Raw genomic sequence first — 26,412 nt, 5'->3', positions numbered from 1 at the left:
GATGTTTGTTTTTGGGGAAAAGGTTAAAACCACTAAATCATTCATTACCAATAGCCCCAGGTGGACACATACACTTCTTACCCACATACAACTAGGGATGTCCCGATACACCTTTTTTCGTTCCCGATCCGTTCTGTTAGCCGGTACCAGTACCAGTACCAGTACCAGTACCAGTACCAGTACCAGAGAATATTATTTAGAATAATAAAAAAGAAAAAGAAGAAAATTACTTATTTGATCTTGTGTTGTTAATAATAGCAGACTCCTCAATCAAATGTGCACTTGCAGTTTGGGCAACTCGAAAGCAAACTCCACATGTCCCGATATGACCAAAAAGGGCCGATACAGATACTGTTCCAATATCGATACAGTATCTGGACATCTCTACTTAAAACCATTAAAATGAGAAAGCATCCAACACAAAAGCAAAAACAACAACATAATTTTATACTTTGGCGATATAGAAAATCGAGACAATTTGAGCATTCACATCTTCTGGGGTAATTTTAATATCGACTCAGACATGTCATGTGATTCAATATTTAGATATCTACTATTCATTTCACCAGACACTACCCCCCCCCCCCCCCCCACCCCATAATATTAAAAACAAAATAAAAGACACATTCTGACCACCATAGGCGCACCACGTACGTCAATATGTATTCCCTGTTTTGAATTGTGATTGTTGTATAAGATTATAACACTTCGAACATAATGTCAGAGTCAGACTGTAGAGCCCAAATCCTACTGGTTGCCGACAGTCAGGTTGTAGTTAAAGGACAACTTTAGTTGGTTCATGTTTAGGTTGTAGTTAAAGGACAACTTTAGTTGGTTCATGTTTAGGTTGTAGTTAAAGGACAACTTTAGTTGGTTCATGTTTAGGTTGTAGTTAAAGGACAACTTTAGTTGGTTCATGTTTAGGTTGTAGTTAAAGGACAACTTTAGTTGGTTCATGTTTAGGTTGTAGTTAAAGGACAACTTTAGTTGGTTCATGTTTAGGTTGTAGTTAAAGGACAACTTTAGTTGGTTCATGTTTAGGTTGTTATTAGAGAAAGTAAAAGGTGAGTGTAATTGTTTTTCATTTGCTGCTTTCTTTTGTTTTAGGGATTTTAGCTGTTTTTTACAGGGGGGCGGGGGCATTCGAACATGGGGCTAAATATGTATTTCTTTACAAAGTTTTATAGCGATTTATAGTCCTACTAGACCCCAAGAAATTAAATCTGGCCACAAAAGATCACATGATCTACTGAATGTGTCAAACTGACATATTGAGCCTATATGACACACAGTGTGGCTTCCCCCCAGTAGGCTACCTTCACATGCAATAGATGCTGTGATATTTTGTGGCCAGAAGTAATTTCTTGGGGTCTAGTAGGACTATAGTAAATGATAAAAAAATAAATCAGCAAAACATTTAGTAAAAAAAAATACATATTTAGCCTCATGTTCGAATGCCCCCGCCCCCCTGTCAAAAACAGCTAAAATCCCTAAAACTAAAGAAAGCAGCAAATGAAAACAAATGAACACTCACCTTTTACTTTCTCTAATAACCACCTAAACATGAACCTTGGTTGAAAACAACTAAAGTTGTCCTTTAAGACGTGTGCTCCAGAAAGTGCTGTCCAAACATGTGCGTAGAGTTGGTATAATGATTATATAACGACAACGATGTATTCTCTCTCTGCAGGCCTATAGTCACTATACAGCAGGGGTTCTCAACCTTTTTGGACGGGGACCCCCGGAAATGCTTTGGCAATGTCTCGGGACCCCCGCCCCGCCCCCTCCCGACCCCCAATACAAATTGACTGCTACAATAACCTTAATAATAGAGACAATACACCATAAATAAATACTGAAACCAGGTATAATCATTAGGGAAGGTGTACGCATGTACTATGTGTACTAATGTAAACTCTTCATTTCCATTTTCCCGCCATTCAGTTGCAAAAAAACAAAAAACAAAAAAAACTTTATTTTGTATTTATTTGTATTTATTTGGGGACCCCCCAAAATAATTTGGAAACCCCCGAGGGGTCGCGACCCACAGGTTTAGAACCCCTGCTATACAGCATACATCTAAATATTTATATATTTATTTATTCAGGGAGAGGTACAAGGTTAGTTTTACATCGTTATTGTTATTGGTGACATTCCCCGTTTTTTTGTTTTTTGTGCAACCCTTCCCCTTAGGTTGGGCAGAGTGACCCAGAGTGGTCAGGCTGGCCCCGCCTACCCTCCCGTTCACCCCCCCATCCTCCCCTTAGGTTGGGCAGAGTGACCCAGAGTGGTCAGGCTGGCCCCGCCTACCCTCCCGTTCACACCCCCCCATCCTCCCCTTAGGTTGGGCAGAGTGACCCAGAGTGGTCAGGCTGGCCCCGCCTACCCTCCCGTTCACCCCCCCATCCTCCCCTTAGGTTGGGCAGAGTGACCCAGAGTGGTCAGGCTGGCCCCGCCTACCCTCCCGTTCACCCCCCCCATCCTCCCCTTAGGTTGGGCAGAGTGACCCAGAGTGGTCAGGCTGGCCCCGCCTACCCTCCCGTTCACACCCCCCCATCCTCCCCTTAGGTTGGGCAGAGTGACCCAGAGTGGTCAGGCTGGCCCCGCCTACCCTCCCGTTCACACCCCCCCATCCTCCCCTTAGGTTGGGCAGAGTGACCCAGAGTGGTCAGGCTGGCCCCGCCTACCCTCCCGTTCACACCCCCCCATCCTCCCCTTAGGTTGGGCAGAGTGACCCAGAGTGGTCAGGCTGGCCCCGCCTACCCTCCCGTTCACCCCCCCATCCTCCCCTTAGGTTGGGCAGAGTGACCCAGAGTGGTCAGGCTGGCCCCGCCTACCCTCCCGTTCACCCCCCCATCCTCCCCTTAGGTTGGGCAGAGTGACCCAGAGTGGTCAGGCTGGCCCCGCCTACCCTCCCGTTCACCCTCCCTTAGGTTGGGCAGAGTGACCCAGAGTGGTCAGGCTGGCCCCGCCTACCCTCCCGTTCACCCTCCCACCCTCCCCTTAGGTTGGGCAGAGTGACCCAGAGTGGACACCCCGTTCACCCCCCCACCCTCCCATGGGTCCTAGGCCCCGCCTACCCTCCCGTTCACCCCCCCACCCTCCCATGGGTCCTAGGCCCCGCCTACCCTCCCGTTCACCCCCCCACCCTCCCATGGGTCCTAGGCCCCGCCTACCCTCCCGTTCACCCCCCCACCCTCCCATGGGTCCTAGGCCCCGCCTACCCTCCCACCCTCCCATGGGTCCTAGGCCCCGCCTACCCTCCCATGGGTCCTAGGCCCCGCCTACCCTCCCGTTCACCCTCCCACCCTCCCATGGGTCCTAGGCCCCGCCTACCCTCCCATGGGTCCTAGGCCCCGCCTACCCTCACGTTCACCCTCCCATGGGTCCTAGGCCCCGCCTACCCTCCCGTTCACCCCCCCACCCTCCCATGGGTCCTAGAGGAGGCAAAACACCAGAATTAAAATACATTTAAATACAGCAAAATAAGGAAAAGTAAATAGTAGAGTAAGTAAGATGAACAAAAAAGAGAAAAATAAATGAATAAAAATAAACAAAAAGAAAAAAGAAACATGACGTAAACAGAGAATAAAACACAAACAATTACCAAATAGACATTTGTATAATATAGCCTACTGCATATACCTCCCTGGGACATTGAAATTGATGCTGAGTAGTTAAATTAAATTACAACTGATCGCTCGGGAGTGTTTCCAAGTTGTTGAAGTGTGACATGAAGGAGTTGCCATCTAGCATGGAATTTCTCGATTGAGCCTCTAATTGTGAATTTTACTTTTTCATATACAATATGTTTTATTTTTTTCAATACATCTAAATATGAATACAATAAACGTAAATGATAAAGACAACAGCCTCCTAAACACAGTCTGAAAACGGTTTGCCTCTCGTCAGCAACACCTGCTGGTTGCTTTGAGACCTGCGGCGGTGGCTCAGGGGTAGAGTGCCTGGATGGTAACCGTAAGGTTGCCAGTTCAAACCCGGGCTCCCCCAGAGTTACTGTCGAAGTGTCCTTGAGCAAGACTCTGAACCCCTAATTGCTCCCGATGTGCTAGTTGGTGCCTTGCATGGTTTCCGCTGCCATCGGTGTATGAATGGGTGAATGTAATGCACAATCTATGTAAAGCGCCTTGGATAAAGGCGCTATATAAATGCACCATTTACCATTTACCATAAATACCCTGTCAACCCTCACACTGACCACTCCCCTCATTGGACACAACTAGGAGGCTCAAATGGCACATACATTTACCAACAGGAAAAACATGTCATTTCGGCCTGGAGGAGGTAGAGCGGCCACTTGGGAACAATGAGGTTCCACGGTTCCATCCCTGTGGGACTCCTCTAGAGATAGAGGTTCCCAGGTCCATCCCTGTGGGACTCCCCCAGAGATAGAGGTTCCCAGGTCCATCCCTGTGGGACTCCTCTAGAGATAGAGGTTCCCAGGTGTATCCCTGTGGGACTCCCCCAGAGATAGAGGTTCCCAGTTCCCAGGTCCATCCCTGTGGGACTCCTCTAGAGATAGAGGTTCCCAGGTCCATCCCTGTGGGACTCCCCCAGAGATAGAGGTTCCCAGGTGGATCCCTGTGGGACTCCCCCAGAGATAGAGGTTCCCAGGTCCATCCCTGTGGGACTCCCCCAGAGATAGAGGTTCCCAGGTGGATCCCTGTGGGACTCCCCCAGAGATAGAGGTTCCCAGGTCCATCCCTCTGGGACTCCCCCAGAGATAGAGGTTCCCAGGTGGATCCCTGTGGGACTCCCCCAGAGATAGAGGCCCTCATTTATCAATTGAGTGTAAAATCTGCCCCAAATTCGAGTGTAGGTTTTGTAGTACACTCACGTCGCCACGGCATTTATAAAGTGATCGCAAACATCTGATCCTTCCTGAGGACAAAGCCCACGACAGCTCCCGACCTGACAGGATTTTTGTCCTGGCTCACGTTCAAGTTTCAAGGTTTTGCGGAAATGATAAATGCCGAAAACTGCGGTAATTCCGGCGTGCACCCATATTTTGGCGTACGCCGCGTTGATAAATAGATAGTGTCTAGGTGTCCTTGAGCAAGACTCTGAACCTCCTGATGTGCAGGTTGGTGGCCTTGCATGGTTTCCTCCGCCATCGGTGTGTGTGTGTGCGTGTGCGTGTGCGTGTGCGTGAGGCGTGTGCGTGCGTGCGTGCGTGTGTGCGTGAGGCGTGTGTGTGCGTGCGTGCGTGCGTGCGACTGGGTGAATGTAATGCACCATCTATATGTCAGTGCTTCCCAAAGTGGGGTCCAGGGACCCCCAGAGGTCCTTGAGAGAGTTCCAGGGGGTCCCCCAGCTAAGTGATAGTTAGGAGAGTTACAAATGGAACCACCAATAACGGGTCCATTTGGTTCCATTTTTAAGTTAAATGAATGTATTGGGGGTCCCGGAGATAGAGTTAAATGAATGTATTGGGGGTCCCGGAGATACAGGCAGACACAGCTTCCACACAGCCAGTCAGGGTCAAAGGTCATGACTTCATCTCAGAAATCTGTGGAAATTAAAAGAATGAAACAATTATCAAAAAAAACAAAAACAAAAACAACATTTAGAACTTTTGAGTATTTTCTACATCGGGGACAAATTAAGGCCTGTTTTACACCTGAATCAGATCTGTGTCACTTCAACATAGAAATCACATTTCCTTAAAGCATTTTGACCTGACGTCGAAATTTAAAATGTGTCTTCTAAATCCAATTTTCTGAAATAAGTGTGTTTCTATTATTCTATATCAGTGGTGCTCAATATTTCATGTCAAGGACCCCAGAAATTATATGTATTTGGCCACCGACCCAACATCTGAAAATATGTTGTTCCAGGGACTCCAGGGACCCCCACCCCCCCAAATTCAAAAAATAGCAGACCTACAAGCTCGTAGCGCGCCACTTGGTGCCGCGCTATGAGCTTGTAGATCTGCTATTTTTATATAGCTAAAGTATAACATAATGCTTTAAAACACCAAAAGGGGTTCCCGCCCAAAATGGGTTAAATAAGTCTGAATGCAGACAGGTCACATGGAATCCCATTTCTTTTTTTCAAATGTGACTTGAGTCACATCCAGAGGTGGTTTCACATCCGATCTGAGGAGATCTGTCTCAGTCTGAATGCAACGACCACATGAAGTGACCTGAATCACATATCAACCTGTCGGAAAAGAGAGAAAACAATAGTTTGTCTCGTTTGTTTTATAGGAATAATGTCACTTCATTATGTTGTTTTATAGGAATAATGTCACTTCATTATGTCAGCACTACGGCGGAGCGGACTGACGGTGAAATCTGTACCAAAGTCCTGACGTCACTCGCTCATCCTCTGGGCTTTTCATATAATCTGTACCAAAGTCCTGACGTCACTCGCTCATCCCCTGGGCTTTTCATATAATCTGTACCAAAGTCCTGACGTCACTCGCTCATCCTCTGGGCTTTTCATATAATCTGTACCAAAGTCCTGACGTCACTCGCTCATCCCCTGGGCTTTTCATATAATCTGTACCAAAGTCCTGACGTCACTCGCTCATCCTCTGGGCTTTTCATATAAGCATTGTGGTGCAAAAAATAAATAAACTGTCACTGCGATATTGCCGGGGAGGTGTCTCTGTATCGTTACGACATACTTGATACGGTCTGTTTCTAGCGAAAATGTTAATAATTCGGTGGCAGTAACATCAGTGTTTTCTCGCCGTCAGTTGATTCTTCATAATTCAGGGGTTTTCAACGGATTGTGAACCAGGGACCACCACCCTGACTTAGAATCAACTGGGGACCACTATTGTGTTGGGTGGGGATATTGGCTAAGATTAGTGCTTTTATAAGTTAACACTTGCTATGCGTCCCATGTGTATAAAATACATCCCACTGTTTCTCAACCGTTGACTACTACTGGTAAAATGTCCAAATAATAATAATGACTCAACCAGACAATCCGGTGGACTTCCACCTTCTTGAGATTCTAACTCCCTTTTTCTGTTGAATTCCTTGAACTCCAACTTGTCAGTAAATGACTACATGGATGGACTCATCATAGGTCACCAGGTCATTCAGTTCACGGTTTCTCAACTAGTGGAAAGAACATTTAAAACAAATCAACAAATCCTACATGACTAAATGCATGGTCAGGGACCACATGCAATACCTCCCCCTACCTGGTCCATGGAGGTATTGCATGTGTATGTATATCCATATGAGTCAAACCACCGAGATCATTTGTTTATTTTTGGAATGGGGGGGGGGGGGGGGGGGGGGTAGATGCAAACCGGGTAGGATGTGAAATGACGTCAGACTTTGGCGCTCCTGTCACTTTGGGGGATGCCTCCGTACAAACTAAACTTCTCAAAATGTACAGAAACAATTAAGGCCGTTTATGAGGACATTTCTCGCAGTGATGGTAGAGAACGGCTACACTCTACCAATCTGCAATCAATAGGATCTATAACGGCTACACTCTACCGATCTGCAATCAATAGGATCTGTGATGGTAGAGAACGGCTACACTCTACCGATCTGCAATCAATAGGATCTGTGATGGTAGAGAACGGCTACACTCTACCGATCTGCAATCAATAGGATCTGTGATGGTAGAGAACGGCTACACTCTACCGATCTGCAATCAATAGGATCTGCGGTCCTATCTGATGGTAGAGAACGGCTACACTCTACCGATCGGCAATCAATAGGATCTGCAATGTCACATTGTTGTTGGTTACTAACAACAACTATTCCTGGGTTTTTTTTTAGAGTAAAGCTTAAAGGTATATTCAGTGATTTGACTTAATTCAAATATCACTTATTTTTTATTTTTTTCTGGATAATCCTCCCTACTATAGAGTGTGCTGATCATATAAGGAGTTCCTCCCTGTCCCCAGTGAGCCCCTGGGGTAAAAAAAACCTAGTTTCAGTTTTGGTGGCGGGTGGCAAAACCTTCATCCAATCAGGATGAGAGGGGCCTTCCTCCAATCATGATCGAGTGGGGGCGGGCCTTGGTGCACATGCTGTTGGCCTGTTGCACTTCCCCCCACTGTAGACCGTGCATGTGCACATTTTGTTACCGGGGCGGACTGGGTGGTTTTCCAAATCACCCAAATCACTGAATGCTCCTTTAAAACAAACCACAGCTGGACATGCAGTGACATTAGGGAATATCTTTCCTTGAAAACAATGTCTCTGAATTGGAAAATCTTACATATATTTTAATTATTTTAATTTAGTAACTAGTAATGTAATTAGTTACTGTTTCAGACTAGTAACTATAACTAATGACTTCTTTAAAGTAACTTGAACAACACTGGTTATACCAAAGCAGATATGTCGACGCGTGCAGGGCGGCTTTGGGTTGAGTTGTTAACCCATTCTGGGCGGGAACCCCTTTTGGTGTTAGCATTATGTTATGCTTTAGCTATTCAAAAATAGCAGATCTACAAGCTCATAGCGCGCGACTGACATAGAAACATAGCTTTTTCAGAAAACTGTCAGGATGTAGAAGACATTTTTAGAATCTGATCTCAGGTCATTCAAATCAGTCTGAATGCACAGATCGGCTCTGGACACCTGGTCGGGCCAAAAGATCGGATTTGAGAAAAAGAATGTGATTTGACTTCATGTGACTGCAGTCTAAATCAGGCCTAAATCAGACAACGCTGATGTCACGCAGCCAGAGGTCAGAGGTCAGAGGTCACAGGGATTGAAGCCAAAACAAATCTATATATTTATTTTGTCCCAAAATCAGTAATTATTAGGGTTGCACGATTATGGAAATTCAGGAAATGAATCCCATTGCATTTTTCCCTCATAGACATTTCAAAAAGTATTTATTTAAAGACCTTTTAAGCGTCGTACGAAGCCAACTGGAGTCGTGACAAATCATGACAACACACACAATATTTTGGACCAAACAACGAATTACAAAGAAGAAAAACAACGAAAAAAGTGTTGTAACCTGCCGTTTCTTTCTACTTTCTAATTATTTGTTGGGCCCAAAACATTGTGTTTGTTGTCATGATTTGTCACGACAAGAGTTGTCTTTGTCCGCGGCGTAAACGTCTTTAAATAAATACGTTCTGAAAAGTCTATGAGGAAAATGAACAGGGATTTATTTTCCGGGTCTCTCGAGGGGGCGGGACAGCGACGCTCTATTGGGGCTTATTGGCCCAAAGCCTGTTAATAAAGTATTCAATCAATCAATAAATAGCATAATACTTTTGCAAGTGTCTGTTTTCACAACTGAATGAGACGAGTAGACAAATTAAATGTAGATTTATTTTAAATTGTATTTATGTTTTGCTGTTGAAAACCGGGGCAGACCAAGGCGCAGATGGAGGGATTACATCGACTCCACTGGCCTTGGAACGCCTCGGGATCCCCCAGGAGGAAGTCACTAATGTTGCTCTGGAGGAGAGGGAAGTCTGGAGCTGTTGCCCCCACGACCCAACTACGGATAAGCGGTTGAAGATGCATGGATGGATGGAAAACCGATGAAATAATCTGTATTATTTTGAGACCTGCATTACGATATGGTGGTATATATTACCGATACGGTGTTTTTATGGCCGATTCCGATTACGCTACCGATTAATCGTGCATCCCAGTAATTAGTGAAACGGTGTACCTAAACCAGTGGTTCTCAACCAGCGGTCTGGGGACCACCAGTGGTCCTTGAAGGGGTTCCAGGTGGTCCCCATGCAGCTAAATGATGGAGCGTTGGTAACCAAATGGACCCTTATTAGATCTTTAACTCTTGAGCGCGTGAATTGAAACCATTTTTTGGTTTAATGTTTCGCTCTCAAGAGTTAAATTATTGTTAACACCCCAAACGAAGTTTTATCCAAAAGACGAAGATTATCGATATCAAAGCCAATCGCATCGCTTCACAGCCTAGGAGCGCCTTTTGCGCAATACTCGATGTTGCGCATCAGTGGGACGTCATCGAAAATGTTAAATTGTTATTTTGATCGTTTGCCTGTCATCTCTCCTAATGGTACCATTATCAATACAGCATGGAACTGTGGACAACAAAATATTCAAAGTTTCTGGTCTGAGAGGCTAAATGTCATCAAATTGTGGTCTGTGACAAAATTTAACTGAGGGACTGCCATTGGATTATTTTTTTCATGTCATATGAAAGCAGGGAATCTAGCTTCAAATTGACATATTGTTTGTACAGTTTGATCCACCAGTTTTGGAGATGTGGCTTATAGAGTTGAGAAAACAGGCTTGAAAGGTTCACTTCTTTATTTCATATTTACATGTCGATTTCAACTCTGACACTTATTTCAGACATGCTCTAGTATGTGAAGAGTCTGCCTGTGATATTAACTCATTTTGGATCAAATATAAATAAATTCAGTTTTCTCCTCTGGTGAAAAGCTGGGAGGTTGTATTGCACGACGGCAGCCCCTCTGTCAAATCTGGTCACAAATGCAGAATAAATAATGGAATAAATAGTGGAAGAGGTTGAAAACCTGCATGCACTGTCCTAAACAATCACCACAATATGTATGATTGTAAAATAGCTCGAACCAGTGCTGATTATTTCGTTAGGACCCACTACAGTGGTGTTCGATACGAACTTAACCGGGATGTGGAAACCTCTACCTCAATGCTCTACGAGTTGCTTAGCCATTAGCCAGTTATTCTGTCTCATCTAGAAGACTCGTACCCAAGGTAATACAAGCCATTCAAGGTATATGGGTTGTAATGCCAGATACCTTGATTCGTATATGTTGACCTGTTGGAAATACCGCGTGCGTTGCCTGGAATCTCAGCTTTAGAAGCCATGGGAGCCGCCTTTTATGCTGTGCAAGTCTAGTGTTACGATGATGTCACCACTGTGTATATCCATCTTTGGAGTTTCTACATTAATCTGATGTCAGCGCTGGATAGCGCTGTTGTCTCCATATATGGGACTATGGGTTATCCCATATATGGAACTCTAAGTGAAAGCCTTCGCAACAATGATTATTATTATCATTATCATTATCATTATCATTATTATTATCATTAGGACCCCCTCAACCTTTTTCATGTCAAGCAGGTTAATTTCAAGGACCCCCAGTTTGACATGGATTAGTCCACGGACCCCCAGTTTGACATGGATTAGTCCACGGACCCCCAGTTTGACATGGATTAGTCCACGGACCCCCAGTTTGACCTGGATTAGTCCACGGACCCCCAGTTTGACCTGGATTAGTCCACGGACCCCCAGTTTGACCTGGATTAGTCCACGGACCCCCATTTAATGGCATTTCTATCTCTGAGATGTACTGTATATTGTATATAAAATCAAAGTTAATTTAACTCAGAGTTACAGACCCATAAGGGTCCATTTGGTTCCATTTGTAACACTCTCAGAGTTACAGACCCATAAGGGTCCATTTGGTTCCATTTGTAACACTCTCAGAGTTACAGACCAATAAGGGTCCATTTGGTTCCATTTGTAACACTCTCAGAGTTACGGACCCATAAGGGTCCATTTGGTTCCATTTGTAACACTCTCAGAGTTACAGACCAATAAGGGTCCATTTGGTTCCATTTGTAACACTCTCAGAGTTACGGACCCATAAGGGTCCATTTGGTTCCATTTGTAACACTCTCAGAGTTACAGACCAATAAGGGTCCATTTGGTTCCATTTGTAACACTCTCAGAGTTACGGACCCATAAGGGTCCATTTGGTTCCATTTGTAACACTCTCAGAGTTACAGACCCATAAGGGTCCATTTGGTTCCATTTGTAACACTCTCAGAGTTACAGACCCATAAGGGTCCATTTGGTTATAACTAAACACTGAGTTTACAAGTTGCAAGGTCATGCAACAAAGTACGAATGAGGCTTCCTACCTGTGGCAGCGCGCACGCCTGTGTGCGTGTGTGTGTGTGTGTGTGTGTGTGTGTGTGTGTGTGTGTGTGTGTGTGTGCGCGCGCGCGCGCGCGCAGGGGAGCGGGGCTTTGTTTCCAAGGAGACGAGGTTTGGGCGGCGAACAGCAGCATCAGGTGGAGGAGGAGGAGGCGGCTGATTGGTTGAGTAGGAGGAGCGGCGGAGTTATAGGCCACGCCCCACACACACAGGAGGCGGCGAATCAGAGGAGAGGAGGCGGGAGGATGGGGCGGAGTTACAGGCCACAACCCCCACCCACACACAGGGAGGGGGGGCCAATCAGAGGAGAGGAGGATGAGTTATAGGCCACGCCCCACCACACACAGGGACGAGGGGCCAATCAGAGGAGAGGAGGAGGAGTTATAGGCCATGCCCCACCACCACACAGGGAGGAGGGCCAATCAGAGGAGAGGAGGAGGAGTTATAGGCCACGCCCCACCACCACACACAGGGAGGGGGCCAATCAGAGGAGAGGAGGGGCGGGGTTAACGGGTCAGAGGGCGTCGATACCTGCTGGGCTGAGGACCAATGCCTGGAGCAGATCTGAGAGAGACACGATCCCTCCGACCCTGTCCTCGCTGTCCACTAGCACCAGGCGATGGACCTGAGGGCGAGAGACATCCACTGTGCATTAGAGAGAGAGAGAGAGAGACCCTGTCCTCGCTGTCCACTAGCACCAGGCGATGGACCTGAGGGCGAGAGACATCCACTGTCCATTAGAGAGAGAGAGAGAGAGAGAGAGAGAGAGAGAGAGAGAGAGAGAGAGAGAGAGAGAGGATTGCCTGGCCCCCAGATCTGCTCCATAGTGTTAACACTATGTTACTATAGCTCTGGTCAATAGTGTTAACACTATGTTACTATAGATCTGGTCCATAGTGTTAACACTATGTTACTATAGCTCTGGTCCATAGTGTTAACACTATGTTACTATAGCTCTGGTCAATAGTGTTAACACTATGTTACTATAGCTCTGGTCCATAGTGTTAACACTATGTTACTATAGATCTGGTCCATAGTGTTAACACTATGTTACTATAGATCTGGTCCATAGTGTTAACACTATGTTACTATAGCTCTGGTCCATAGTGTTAACACTATGTTACTATAGCTCTGGTCCATAGTGTTAACACTATGTTACTATAGCTCTGGTCCATAGTGTTAACACTATGTTACTATAGCTCTGGTCCATAGTGTTAACACTATGTTACTATAGCTCTGGTCCATAGTGTTAACACTATGTTACTATAGATCTGGTCCATAGTGTTAACACTATGTTACTATAGATCTGGTCCATAGTGTTAACACTATGTTACTATAGCTCTGGTCCATAGTGTTAACACTATGTTACTATAGCTCTGGTCCATAGTGTTAACACTATGTTACTATAGCTCTGGTCCATAGTGTTAACACTATGTTACTATAGCTCTGGTCCATAGTGTTAACACTATGTTACTATAGCTCTGGTCCATAGTGTTAACACTATGTTACTATAGCTCTGGTCCATAGTGGAGTTGAAAGCCTACTTTCCCTTGTCGACGCACTCTGAGATTCCCCACCCAAAGTTTTATCTTTACTTTTCGCAGCAGTCGACACTGCTGCACACATTTAAAACTGGGGCTTTAAATGTTGTGCGTGTCTGCGTGCATGCGTGCGTGCGTGCGTGCGTGCGTGCGTGCGTGGCTGCGTGCGTGCGTGCGTGCGTGCGTGCAGACCTCGGCCTCTGCGATGCGGTCGATGACGGTCTCCAGGGTCTCGTGAGGGAAGCACTTCAACACTCCCTCCATGCAGCACGACCTCATCTCCATCGCCTCGCGCATCGTCATGTCCAGCTGGTTGTAGTTCTTCTGAGCAGCCAGGTTCTATGGAGGGAGACACACAGTAACACAGTGGCATGTGGGTATTGTAGTTATTCTAGTGGGAGACACACATTAACACAGTGGCATGTGGGTGTTGTAGTTCTTCTAGTGGGACACACACACACACACACACACACACACACACACACACACACACACACACACGGACAGAGTGCAAAACATATACTTCCCATGCCTTCGGCCGGGTTGAGACAATAATAATTTAAAAATTATCACAATACTTACAATGACATCAAACCTGGAGTACAGCGCCACCACCTTTCCTGGAGGACCAACAGAAAGATACAGTAATTAAAGTCTGTCTGTCTGTCTGTCTGTCCGTTTTTTATAAATGTTGAACCAATGAGAAGCATTCAATAGAGACCACGTGACTATGTTGAACAAATGAGAAGCATTCAATAGAGACCATGTGACTTTGTTGAACCAATGAGAAGCATTCAATAGAGACCATGTGACTATGTTGAACCAATTAAAAGCATTCAATAGAGACCATGTGACTATGTTGAACCAATTAAAAGCATTCAATAGAGACCATGTGACTATGTTGAACCAATTAAAAGCATTCAATAGAGACCATGTGACTATGTTATGTGACTATGTTGAACCAATTAAAAGCATTCAATAGAGACCATGTGACTATGTTGAACCAATGAAAAGCATTCAATAGAGACCATGTGACTATGTTGAACCAATAAAAAGCATTCAATAGAGACCATGTGACTATGTTGAACCAATGAAAAGCATTCAATAGAGACCATGTGACTATGTTGAACCAATTAAAAGCATTCAATAGAGACCATGTGACTATGTTGAACCAATTAAAAGCATCCAATAGAGACCATGTGACTATGTTGAACCAATTAAAAGCATTCAATAGAGACCATGTGACTATGTTGAACCAATTAAAAGCATCCAATAGAGACCATGTGACTATGTTGAACCAATTAAAAGCATTCAATAGAGACCATGTGATGAGTAATTTGACAGCAAATTCTAAAATGCTGTTTAGTTTTAGTCATATATGTTTTAATTTCTGTCTAGTTTTAGCCGACTAAAGACCATGATATTTTTGTAGACTAAATCTACAGTTAATTTAAGCCTAGTGGTCGGCTAAAATCTGCGGTGCCTTGATGGCGTCGTAATGGCGACTTTACACTTGGTCTGCATGCTGAAAATAGCAGATCTACAAGCAACACCAGAGCTCAAGCAAACATAAAATCACTTGTCTGGATCTCTTCTCCACTAGTCCCTCCCTGACATGTAGTTCTACTGGATCTCTTCTCCACTAGTCCCTCCCTGACATTTAGTTCTACTGGATCTCTTCTCCACTAGTCCCTCCCTGACATTTAGTTCTACTGGATCTCTTCTCCACTAGTCCCTCCCTGACATGTAGTTCTACTGGATCTCTTCTCCACTAGTCCCTCCCTGACATTTAGTTCTACTGGATCTCTTCTCCACTAGTCCCTCCCTGACATTTAGTTCTACTGGATCTCTTCTCCACTAGTCCCTCCCTGACATTTAGTTCTACTGGATCTCTTCTCCACTAGTCCCTCCCTGACATTTAGTTCTACTGGATCTCTTCTCCACTAGTCCCTCATTTTGGATACAAATATAAATACATTCAGTTTTTCTCCTCTCCTCTCCGAGGGGCTGCACGATGGCAGCCCCTCGGTCAAATCTGGTCGCCACCAGTGTTATTTGCGTCGACTAATACTATGACGACTATACTAATACTATCCACTGAGGAAAACTAAATGGAAACTAAGTTACGACGACTAAAACTAAGACTGACAATTTCGTCAACAAATAAAAACTAGACTAAAATGTTAGGAAGGGACTAGTGGACAAGAGATAATTGATTTTACACTTGGTTGCATGCTGAAAATAGCAGATCTACAAGCTCACAACGTGTCGCAGTGCGACGCGTTGTGAGCTTGCAGATCAGCTATTTTCAGCAAGTGTAAAATCAGTCATTAGGACGGCATCAAGGCCCGCCGAAATACATGTACACTGTAGATTTAGTCGACTAAAATCGCATGACACTTAGTCGACTAAAACTAGACTAAACACTAAAACATTCCAGGTGACTAAAACTAAATGAAGTTTCAGTCCAAAGACTGTGACTAAAAACTAAAATAGAAATGCGCTGCCCAAAAGCCACAATCTGGTCCCCGCCTGGTCAGATCGATATCGGTCAGATCGATGGTCGCCACCTGGTAGGTACCTTGTTGGCTGATGACGGGCAGCGCCGACACCCTCCGCTCCACGAACACGCTGAGCGCTTCGTAGACGGTGGCCGAGTCCTGCACCGTGGCGATGTGGCGGAACGTCCCGATGCCGACCTCGCTCATCTTCCTCTGGAGGAACCTGGGCTTGGGAATCATGGAGCCCTGGGGAGGGGGGGAAAACCTGGAGTTAGGACTACTGGAGCCCTGGGGAGGACGGAAAACCTGGAGTTAGGACAACTGGAGCCCTGGGGAGGATGGAAAACCTGGAGTTAGGAGTCATGGAGCCCTGCATGGGGGAGGACGGACAACCTGGAGTTAGGACTACTGGAGCCCTGGGGAGGATGGAAAACCTGGAGTTAGGACTACTGGAGCCCTGTGGAGGACAGAAAACCTGGAGTTAGGACTACTGGAGCCCTGGGGAGGACGGAAAACCTGGAGTTAGGACTACTGGAGCCCTGGGGAGGATGGAAAACCTGGAGTTAGGACTACTGGAGCCCTGGGGAGGATGGAAAACCTGGAGTTAGGACTACTGGAGCCCTGGGGAGGATGGAAAACCTGGAGTTAGGACTACTGGAGCCCGGGGGAGGACAGAAAACCTGGAGTTAGGACTACTGGAGCCCTGAGGAGGATGGAAAACCTGGAGTTAGGACTACTGGAGCCCTGGGGAGGAGGGGAAAACCTGGAGTTAGGACTACTGGAGCCCTGGGGAGGATGGAAAACCTGGAGTTAGGACTAATGGAGCCCTGCATGGGGGAGGGTGGAAAACCTGGAGTTAGGAGTCATGGAGCCCTGGGGAGGATGGAAAACCTGGAGTTAGGACTACTGGAGCCCTGGGGAGGACGGAAAACCTGGAGTTAGGACAACTGGAGCCCTGGGGAGGATGGAAAACCTGGAGTTAGGAGTCATGGAGCCCTGCATGGGGGAGGACGGAAAACCTGGAGTTAGGACTACTGGAGCCCTGGGGAGGATGGAAAACCTGGAGTTAGGACTACTGGAGCCCTGTGGAGGACAGAAAACCTGGAGTTAGGACTACTGGAGCCCTGGGGAGGACGGAAAACCTGGAGTTAGGACTACTGGAGCCCTGGGGAGGATGGAAAACCTGGAGTTAGGACTACTGGAGCCCTGGGGAGGATGGAAAACCTGGAGTTAGGACTACTGGAGCCCTGGGGAGGACAGAAAACCTGGAGTTAGGACTACTGGAGCCCTGGGGAGGACAGAAAACCTGGAGTTAGGACTACTGGAGCCCTGGGGAGGATGGAAAACCTGGAGTTAGGACTACTGGAGCCCTGGGGAGGAGGGGAAAACCTGGAGTTAGGACTACTGGAGCCCTGGGGAGGATGGAAAACCTGGAGTTAGGACTAATGGAGCCCTGCATGGGGGAGGGTGGAAAACCTGGAGTTAGGAGTCATGGAGCCCTGGGGAGGATGGAAAACCTGGAGTTAGGACTACTGGAGTCCTGGGTAGGATGGAAAACCTGGAGTTAGGACTACTGGAGCCCTGGGGAGGGTGGAAAACCTGGAGTTAGGACTACTGGAGCCCTGGGGAGGATGGAAAACCTGGAGTTAGGACTACTGGAGCCCTGGGGAGGACAGAAAACCTAGAGTTAGGACTACTGGAGCCCTGGGGAGGATGGAAAACCTGGGGTTAGGACTAATGGAGCCCTGGGGAGGATGGAAAACCTGGAGTTAGGACTAATGGAGCCCTCGGGAGGATGGAAAACCTGGAGTTAGGACTAATGGAACCCTGGGGAGGATGGAAAACCTGGAGTTAGGACTACTGGAGCCCTGGGGAGGACAGAAAACCTGGAGTTAGGACTAATGGAGCCCTGGGGAGGATGGAAAACCTGGGGTTAGGACTAATGGAGCCCTGGGGAGGATGGAAAACCTGGAGTTAGGACAACTGGAGCCCTGGGGAGGATGGAAAACCTGGAGTTAGGACTACTGGAGCCCTGGGGAGGATGGAAAACCTGGAGTCAGGACTACTGGAGCCCTGGGGAGGATGGAAAACCTGGAGTTAGGACTAATGGAGCCTTGGGGAGGATGGAAAACCTAGAGTTAGGACTAATGGAGCCCTGGGGAGGATGGAAAACCTGGAGTTAGGACTAATGGAGCCCTGCATGGGGGCGGAGGGAAGACCTGGAGTTAGGACTACTGGAGCCCTGCATGGGGGAGGATGGAAAACCTGGAGTTAGGACTACTGGAGCCCTGCATGGGGGAGGATGGAAAACCTGGAGTTAGGACTACTGGAGCCCTGGGGAGGAGGGAAAACCTGGAGTTAGGACTACTGGAGCCCTGGGGAGGAGGGAAAACCTGGAGTTAGGAGTCATGGAGCCCTGGGAGGACGGAAAACCTGGAGTTAGGAGTCATGGAGCCCTGGGGAGGATGGAAAACCTGGAGTTAGGACTACTGGAGCCCTGGGGAGGAGGGGAAAACCTGGAGTTAGGACTACTGGAGCCCTGGGGAGGATGGAAAACCTGGAGTTAGGACTAATGGAGCCATGCATGGGGGAGGGTGGAAAACCTGGAGTTAGGAGTCATGGAGCCCTGGGGAGGACAGAAAACCTGGAGTTAGGACTACTGGAGCCCTGGGGAGGATGGAAAACCAGGTGTTAGGACTACTGGAGCCCTGGGGAGGATGGAAAACCTGGAGTTAGGACTAATGGAGCCCTGGGGAGGAGGGAAAACCTGGAGTTAGGACTACTGGAGCCCTGGGGAGGACGGAAAACCTGGAGTTAGGACTACTGGAGCCCTGGGGAGGATGGAAAACCTGGAGTTAGGAGTCATGGAGCCCTGGGGAGGATGGAAAACCTGGAGTTAGGACTACTGGAGCCCTGGGGAGGATGGAAAACCTGGAGTTAGGAGTCATGGAGCCCTGGGGAGGATGGAAAACCTGGAGTTAGGACTACTGGAGCCCTGGGGAGGACGGAAAACCTGGAGTTAGGACTACTGGAGCCCTGGGGAGGATGGAAAACCTGGAGTTAGGACTACTGGAGCCCTGGGGAGGATGGAAAACCTGGAGTTAGGACTACTGGAGCCCTGGAGAGGAGGGGAAAACCTGGAGTTAGGACTACTGGAGCCCTGGGGAGGGTGGAAAACCTGGAGTTAGGAGTCATGGAGCCCTGGGGAGGGTGGAAAACCTGGAGTTAGGAGTCATGGAGCCCTGTGGAGGATTGAAAACCTGGGGTTAGGAATCATGGAGCCCTGGGGAGGACGGAAAACCTGGAGTTAGGACTACTGGAGCCCTGGGGAGGATGGAAAACCTGGATTTAGGACTACTGGAGCCCTGGGGAGGATGGAAAACCTGGAGTTAGGAGTCATGGAGCCCTGGGGAGGACGGAAAACCTGGAGTTAGGACTACTGGAGCCCTGGGGAGGACGGAAAACCTGGAGTTAGGACTACTGGAGCCCTGGGGAGGATGGAAAACCTGGAGTTAGGACTACTGGAGCCCTGGGGAGGATGGAAAACCTGGAGTTAGGAGTCATGGAGCCCTGGGGAGGACGGAAAACCTGGAGTTAGGACAACTGGAGCCCTGGGGAGGATGGAAAACCTGGAGTTAGGACTACTGGAGCCCTGGGGAGGATGGAAAACCTGGAGTTAGGACTACTGGAGCCCTGGGGAGGATGGAAAACCTGGAGTTAGGACTGCTGGAGCCCTGGGGAGGATGGAAAACATGGAGTTAGGAGTCATGGAGCCCTGGGGAGGATGGAAAACCTGGAGTTAGGACTACTGGAGCCCTGGGGAGGATGGAAAACCTGGAGTTAGGACTACTGGAGCCCTGGGGAGGATGGAAAACCTGGAGTTAGGAGTCATGGAGCCCTGGGGAGGATGGAAAACCTGGAGTTAGGAATTATGGAGCCCTGGGGAGGACGGAAAACCTGAGGTTAGGAACCCTGGGCAGGACGGAATACCTGGGTTCAGGAGACATGGCCAAAGCATTTCCGGGGGTCCCCACCCCAGCGAAAAACGTAGAGAAGCCCTGCTCTATTCAGTCGACGGAAACCCAGACTAAAACTAAACAGAATTTCATTCAAAAGACCATATGACTAAAACGCTGTCAGGACCAACCGTGCGGAGGAGGTTTTATACTCACAAAGATGTGCAGGAACTTGAGAATGCGCTTGTGAGTGAGGATGTGCAGCACGTTGCCAGACTCTGGGTCGATAACAGGCAGCCTGTGGATCTTGTTCTTCAGCAGCGAATAGATGGCTTCAAATAGACTGGAGGGCGGACGGGGGGGAGGGGGGACGGGGGGGGACGAGACACAATACATTCAGTTGACTAAAATCGTATGATATCAGGGATGTGCACACACATAGACATCAAAGGGGGCTTCAGCCCCCTGCCCTTGTACCCGTCTGTAAAACAACTGCCCTTTCCAGACCACGAATGCAGCATTTACTATGGTGGAAGAAATGCAAACGCCTTCCTCTCCTTTCCAAGCATTCAGGATCAGGGCAGGAATTTCACGGCGGCCACGGCGGCCATGGCCGTCGTTGCCCCTCTCTTTGGCCGTGTGCCCCTCGAAAAAGTATATGCCCATACGGCCACAGTGGCCGTGGTGCCCGACCGGCGCCCAAAGAAGTTCATTTTACCGTTTTTCCTCTGCGCAATTTTCCAGTCATTACGGTAACCAATGTTCCCCTCACGTCCCGCGCAGAACAAATCTGTGTTGTAGTTGTGTTGCCATTTGCAAAGTGGTTTGATTCTTTTGCGGTACTTTGCCTTAATAACTACCCCCGCTGCCGCTGGTCGTCATGACGCGCGCATACACACACACACACACACACACACACACACGCACGCCTCCTCCTCCGCGCCACACATACACGCACTGACAGAGTAAACAGAGGGCATTTAGCCCACACGCTGCCTACTAGTGTAGCTAATCTAGCTATCCGGTCAAACTGCAACTATCACTCAAAACAAAATAATGTTTTCTACAGTTGCGACAGTGTGGCGGCCCTACGTCACATGCATTAACGTTGGTCGCTGGTCGGACATGGTCCAGCTGATTTCTTTTTGTCTAATGCGAAACAGCGTGGCTGTCCATACAAGGAGGAGGAGATATGATCTACCGAATCTATCTAGCACACCAAAACAAACATAAATGTACTTTTGCGTCGCATTATGGATAGTGACAGAAAGACCCCATGGATATAATTAAACAATTGTTCCCCTGTGCACAGCACACACTGTCTCCAGGTAAGAACAAAAAACTGATTTGAAGCTGCACTTTCACTTTGTGTTGACTTACTGCAGAGTCCTCAGTCCTGCAGCGGTGCAGCCCCACAATGGAGAAATTATCTTATCTGTCACTAACCTCTCTACAATGCCATGTTATTCAATATATTAGTTTAGCACAAAATATAGGCTTTTCTAAACCAAGCCCTTATTCAAAAGTTATGTAGGCTGTCATTGTATTTTATGTGAATTAACTCACAGTTTAACCCAATGATCCTCAGCCATTTAAATTTCAAGGACCCCCAAATTAAATTTATATTAATTAGCCTAGGGTGACAGCCTGACAGGGTCCTAGGCCATTTCATTATGATTTTCATCTCTGGACTGGGTCCCCAAAACATGTTTACAATATTTTACAACAGTAGCTACTTATATTTTGTTATTTAAAGCTGTGATTATTTATTTAAGAAGCACTGTTCTGAACCAATGTTCATCGGAAAATCATTTCTTAATTGATGGCCTTCATGCCCTGGCACTTGGCCTTGTGCCCTCAAAAAGTTGACCACACTAAAGGCCAAGTGGCCTTGCCCCTAAAAGGATGAAATTCCAGGCCTGTTCAGGATAATTGCGTTTATTTCCAAAGTCTCCTGAACTTGGAAAGCATAATTTTGCGTTGAACCAATTTGTTTAGAAATATCCAAGTCGTGACGTAACCCGCATCTCCAGTAGATAAAGAGTGCTGGGTTTGCGCCCAGAAAATAGCTGATCTTTACAAGCTCTCAACGCGTCGCAGCGTGATGCGTTGTGAGCTTGTAGATCTGCTATTTTCGCTATGTTTTTGTCCAAAAGTGCCCTCTTACGGGATTTCAGCCCCTGCCCTCTGTGTGATATCTACTGCCCCCCCCTGCCCCCCCCTGCCCTCTGTGTGATATCTACTGTCAGGCGTCTCAGTTGGATCCAGGCGTCTTAGTCTCAGTTGGATTCAGGAGTCTTAGTCTCACCTGGATTCAGGAGTGATGCTAATCAGAGCGTTGACAGAATACTGCAGATAGATCTCTGAAACACACAATGACTGAATGTCAGTCCAACATTATTAAAAAAAAAACTAAAAAAAAAATCACATTAACACCCTGAGCGCTCATGGCGGAGTTCTCTGTTCAATCAGTAACGCCCAGCGCTCAGGACGGAGTTCTCCGTTCAATCAATTAGTAACGCCCAGCACTCAGGACGGAGTTCTCCGTTCAATCAATTAGTATCGCCCAGCGTTCAGGACGGAGTTCTCCACCCTATCAATTAGTAACGCCCAGCACTCAGGACGGAGTTCTCCACCCTATCAATTAGTAACGCCCAGCGCTCAGGACGGAGTTCTCCACCCTATCAATTAGTAACGCCCAGCGCTCAGGACGGAGTTCTCCACCCTATCAATTAGTAACGGCCAGCACTCAGGACGGAGTTCTCCACCCTATCAATTAGTAACGCCCAGCACTCAGGACGGAGTTCTCCACCCTATCAATTAGTAACGCCCAGAGCTCAGGACGGAGTTCTCCACCCTATCAATTAGTAACGCCCAGCACTCAGGACGGAGTTCTCCACCCTATCAATTAGTAACGCCCAGCGCTCAGGACGGAGTTCTCCACCCTATCAATTAGTAACGCCCAGCGCTCAGGACGGAGTTCTCCACCCTATCAATTAGTAACGCCCAGAGCTCAGGACGGAGTTCTCCACCCTATCAATTAGTAACGCCCAGCGCTCAGGACGGAGATGTATTGATATCAAAACCGATCGCATCGCCCCACAGGCTGGGAGCGTCTGTTGCGCAACATTCAATGTTATTTCCCGGTGGGACGTCATCGAAAATGTCCCCCCCCCCCCCCCATTTTAGCCGACGAGATCGAAAATCTTAAAACGTGAATAACTCTTGATCTAAAATTCTAAATCATTTCGTCCAATTCTAAGAAAAGATCCTGTGTTAGACGGCCCACTGCGGTCCCGTCGCTAGTCGCGATATAATTAATCATACCTCCCGTTGTTGTCGATCTAGAGTGTTTTGGCTACATTTAGCTGCTTCAGCCACATCCGGGATAACATCCGGTCCGTCGGTAAATGTGCTCCGCTGCTATAAATCGCTGGGCGCTACGATTGAATGTATTAAATAACCTCTGATTTAATGTATTAAATAACCCCGGGCGTTCTGATTTAATGTATTAAATAACCCTGGGCGTTCTGATTTAATGTATTAAATAACCCCGGGCGTTAGAAATGTCAAACAGTACTTAAGTAAAGGGAGCAAACTTATGGAACTCTTTGCCTACGGCTCTAAAACTAGAGTCTGATGGTAACGTGTTCTACAGAGGACTCTAAAACTAGAGTCTGATGGTAACGTGTTCTACAGAGGACTCTAAAACTAGAGTCTGATGGTAACGTGTTCTACAGAGGACTCTAAAACTAGAGTCTGATGGTAACGTGTTCTACAGAGGACTCAAACTATGGTTGAAATCAAATCAACCGTGTTCACATGTATAGCTTCTGACTGGTTATTAGAATGATTATGTTTACTTTTGTATTAGAGACTATGTAATGGATTTTGTAATTGTGCTGTAAATATTATTAGAATGTATAATTTTTTGTACTTGATTTGGTGTTTTTTAAACTATAGTGTCCCTGTATTTTTTAGAAAAGTCTCCTGTGGACAAGTGGTGAAAATTAGCACATATGAAAAAGATTGAAATGTAATTGATCAGGAATCATGGACAACGATTATGTGCAAAAGTAAATCTATCTACACTGCGCCCCCTAGAGTTCTGGAACATGAACTACAAGTTCATCTTTTTCCAAAACATTTTTAACAGTTTGTTTAAATAAGTTCAGCTTCCTAAAAGTTCAGCATCCCTAATCAATCCCTAATCAATAGCATTTATTGGAAGACATGTAACCCAGTATACTGACCTCTCCATGTCTCGATCTTATGTTGTTCCAACTCATAGATCTGAACCTGAACACCACGCACGCACGCACGCACGCACGCCACACACGCACGCACGCCACACATACAACGACACAAATAGTATAGGTGCAGTAATTAGATTACATTCACAAAGTATAATGTTGTTAATCCTTCTAAAGGGTCTTGCAAACGGTGATGATAAAACGCCTACAGGTCATTTTCAACGAGACCTGCGTTTTTTGCTCGGATAAGTCGCGGTGCAACAACTACGCAAGGACAAGTCGCGGTGCAACAACTACGCAAGGACAAGTCGCGGTGCAACAACTACGCAAGGACAAGTCGCGGTGCAACAACTACGCAAGGAGAAGTCGCGGTGCAACAACTACGCAAGGACAAGTCGCGGTGCAACAACTACGCAAGGAGAAGTCGCGGTGCAACAACTACACAAGGACAAGTCGCGGTGCAACAACTACACAAGGACAAGTCGCGGTGCAACAACTACACAAGGACAAGTCGCGGTGCAACAACTACACAAGGACAAGTCGCGGTGCAACAACTACGCAAGGAGAAGTCGCGGTGCAACAACTACGCAAGGAGAAGTCGCGGTGCAACAACTACGCAAGGAGAAGTCGCGGTGCAACAACTACACAAGGATAAGTCGCGGTGCAACAACTACGCAAGGAGAAGTCGCGGTGCAACAACTACACAAGGAGAAGACGCGGTGCAACAACTACACAAGGATAAGTCGCGGTGCAACAACTACGCAAGGAGAAGTCGCGGTGCAACAACTACACAAGGATAAGTCGCGGTGCAACAACTACGCAAGGAGAAGTCGCGGTGCAACAACTACACAAGGATAAGTCGCGGTGCAACAACTACGCAAGGAGAAGTCGCGGTGCAACAACTACACAAGGAGAAGACGCGGTGCAACAACTACACAAGGATAAGTCGCGGTGCAACAACTACGCAAGGAGAAGTCGCGGTGCAACAACTACACAAGGATAAGTCGCGGTGCAACAACTACGCAAGGAGAAGTCGCGGTGCAACAACTACACAAGGAGAAGTCGCGGTGCAACAACTACGCAAGGAGAAGTCGCGGTGCAACAACTACACAAGGATAAGTCGCGGTGCAACAACTACGCAAGGAGAAGTCGCGGTGCAACAACTACGCAAGGACAAGTCGCGGTGCAACAACTACGCAAGGAGAAGTCGCGGTGCAACAACTACGCAAGGAGAAGTCGCGGTGCAACAACTACACAAGGACAAGTCGCGGTGCAACAACTACGCAAGGAGAAGTCGCGGTGCAACAACTACGCAGGGAGAAGTCGCGGTGCAACAACTACGCAAGGAGAAGTCGCGGTGCAACAACTACGCAAGGAGAAGTCGCGGTGCAACAACTACACAAGGACAAGTCGCGGTGCAACAACTACACAAGGAGAAGTCGCGGTGCAACAACTACGCAGGGAGAAGTCGCGGTGCAACAACTACACAAGGACAAGTCGCGGTGCAACAACTACACAAGGAGAAGTCGCGGTGCAACAACTACGCAAGGAGAAGTCGCGGTGCAACAACTACGCAAGGAGAAGTCGCGGTGCAACAACTACGCAAGGAGAAGTCGCGGTGCAACAACTACGCAAGGAGAAGTCGCGGTGCAATAACCTCGCTTCACGTTTGCAAGGCCCTTGACAACCAGTATAATATATCTATGAATGCACAACGCGTACGTGTGTACGTACGCGTGTGCGTACGCGTGCACGTACGCGTGTGCGTCTAGTAATGCACGTAACTCGAGAACCACTTCTAACTCGACACATGCTGGTCTAGCTTTAGTCGACTAAATATCATAAGATTTTAGTCGACTAAATCTACAGGTGATTTATAGTTGACTAAAATGTATTTTGGCGGGCCTTGATGCCGTCGTAATGACTGGTTTTACATTTGCTGAAAATAGCTCTATTATATTATAGATCTACAAGCTCATTGTGAGATTGTAGATCTGCTATTTTCAGCATGAAACCAAGTGTAAAATGAGTTATGCATGGATCTCTTGTCCACTAGTCCCTTCCTAGTGGATCTCTTGTCCACTAGTCCCTTCCTAGTGGATCTCTTGTCCACTAGTCCCTTCCTAGTGGATCTCTTGTCCACTAGTCCCTTCCTAGTGGATCTCTTGTCCACTAGTCCCTTCCTAGTGGATCTCTTGTATAGTCCCTTCCTAGTGGATCTCTTGTCCACTAGTCCCTTCCTAGTGGATCTCTTGTATAGTCCCTTCCTAGTGGATCT

General features: G+C 47.2%; 1 protein-coding gene across 3 annotated transcripts in view; it reads right to left on the bottom strand.

Moving 5' to 3' along the window:
- Positions 1–4,595: 4,595 nt before the first annotated feature.
- The window catches only part of LOC306933282 (5'-AMP-activated protein kinase subunit gamma-3-like), a 40,384-nt gene continuing 18,567 nt past the window's right edge, over positions 4,596–26,412 (bottom strand). The window contains exons 6-13 of one of the 3 annotated variants that reach the window (XR_013791207.1): positions 24,135–24,180; positions 22,190–22,244; positions 20,098–20,224; positions 16,006–16,171; positions 14,007–14,044; positions 13,617–13,763; positions 11,868–12,508; positions 4,596–5,530 (exon numbers count right to left, since the gene is read on the bottom strand). Coding sequence is in view for 2 of the 3 variants with exons in the window: in XM_079515428.1 (XP_079371554.1) it covers positions 12,398–12,508; positions 13,617–13,763; positions 14,007–14,044; positions 16,006–16,171; positions 20,098–20,224; positions 22,190–22,244; positions 24,135–24,180 (690 nt within the window). In the remaining variant the exon portion in view is untranslated. Of the gene's footprint in view, positions 5,531–11,722; positions 12,509–13,616; positions 13,764–14,006; positions 14,045–16,005; positions 16,172–20,097; positions 20,225–22,189; positions 22,245–24,134; positions 24,181–26,412 lie in introns of those variants that run through there. The other 2 variants (XM_079515429.1, XM_079515428.1) reach the window with 2 other exon arrangements.

This window comes from Electrona antarctica, assembly GCF_951216825.1.
Source record: "Electrona antarctica genome assembly, chromosome: 12".
In the NCBI taxonomy this organism is placed as follows: Eukaryota; Metazoa; Chordata; class Actinopteri; order Myctophiformes; family Myctophidae; genus Electrona; species Electrona antarctica.
This window is presented reverse-complemented; position numbering and strand designations above follow the sequence as displayed.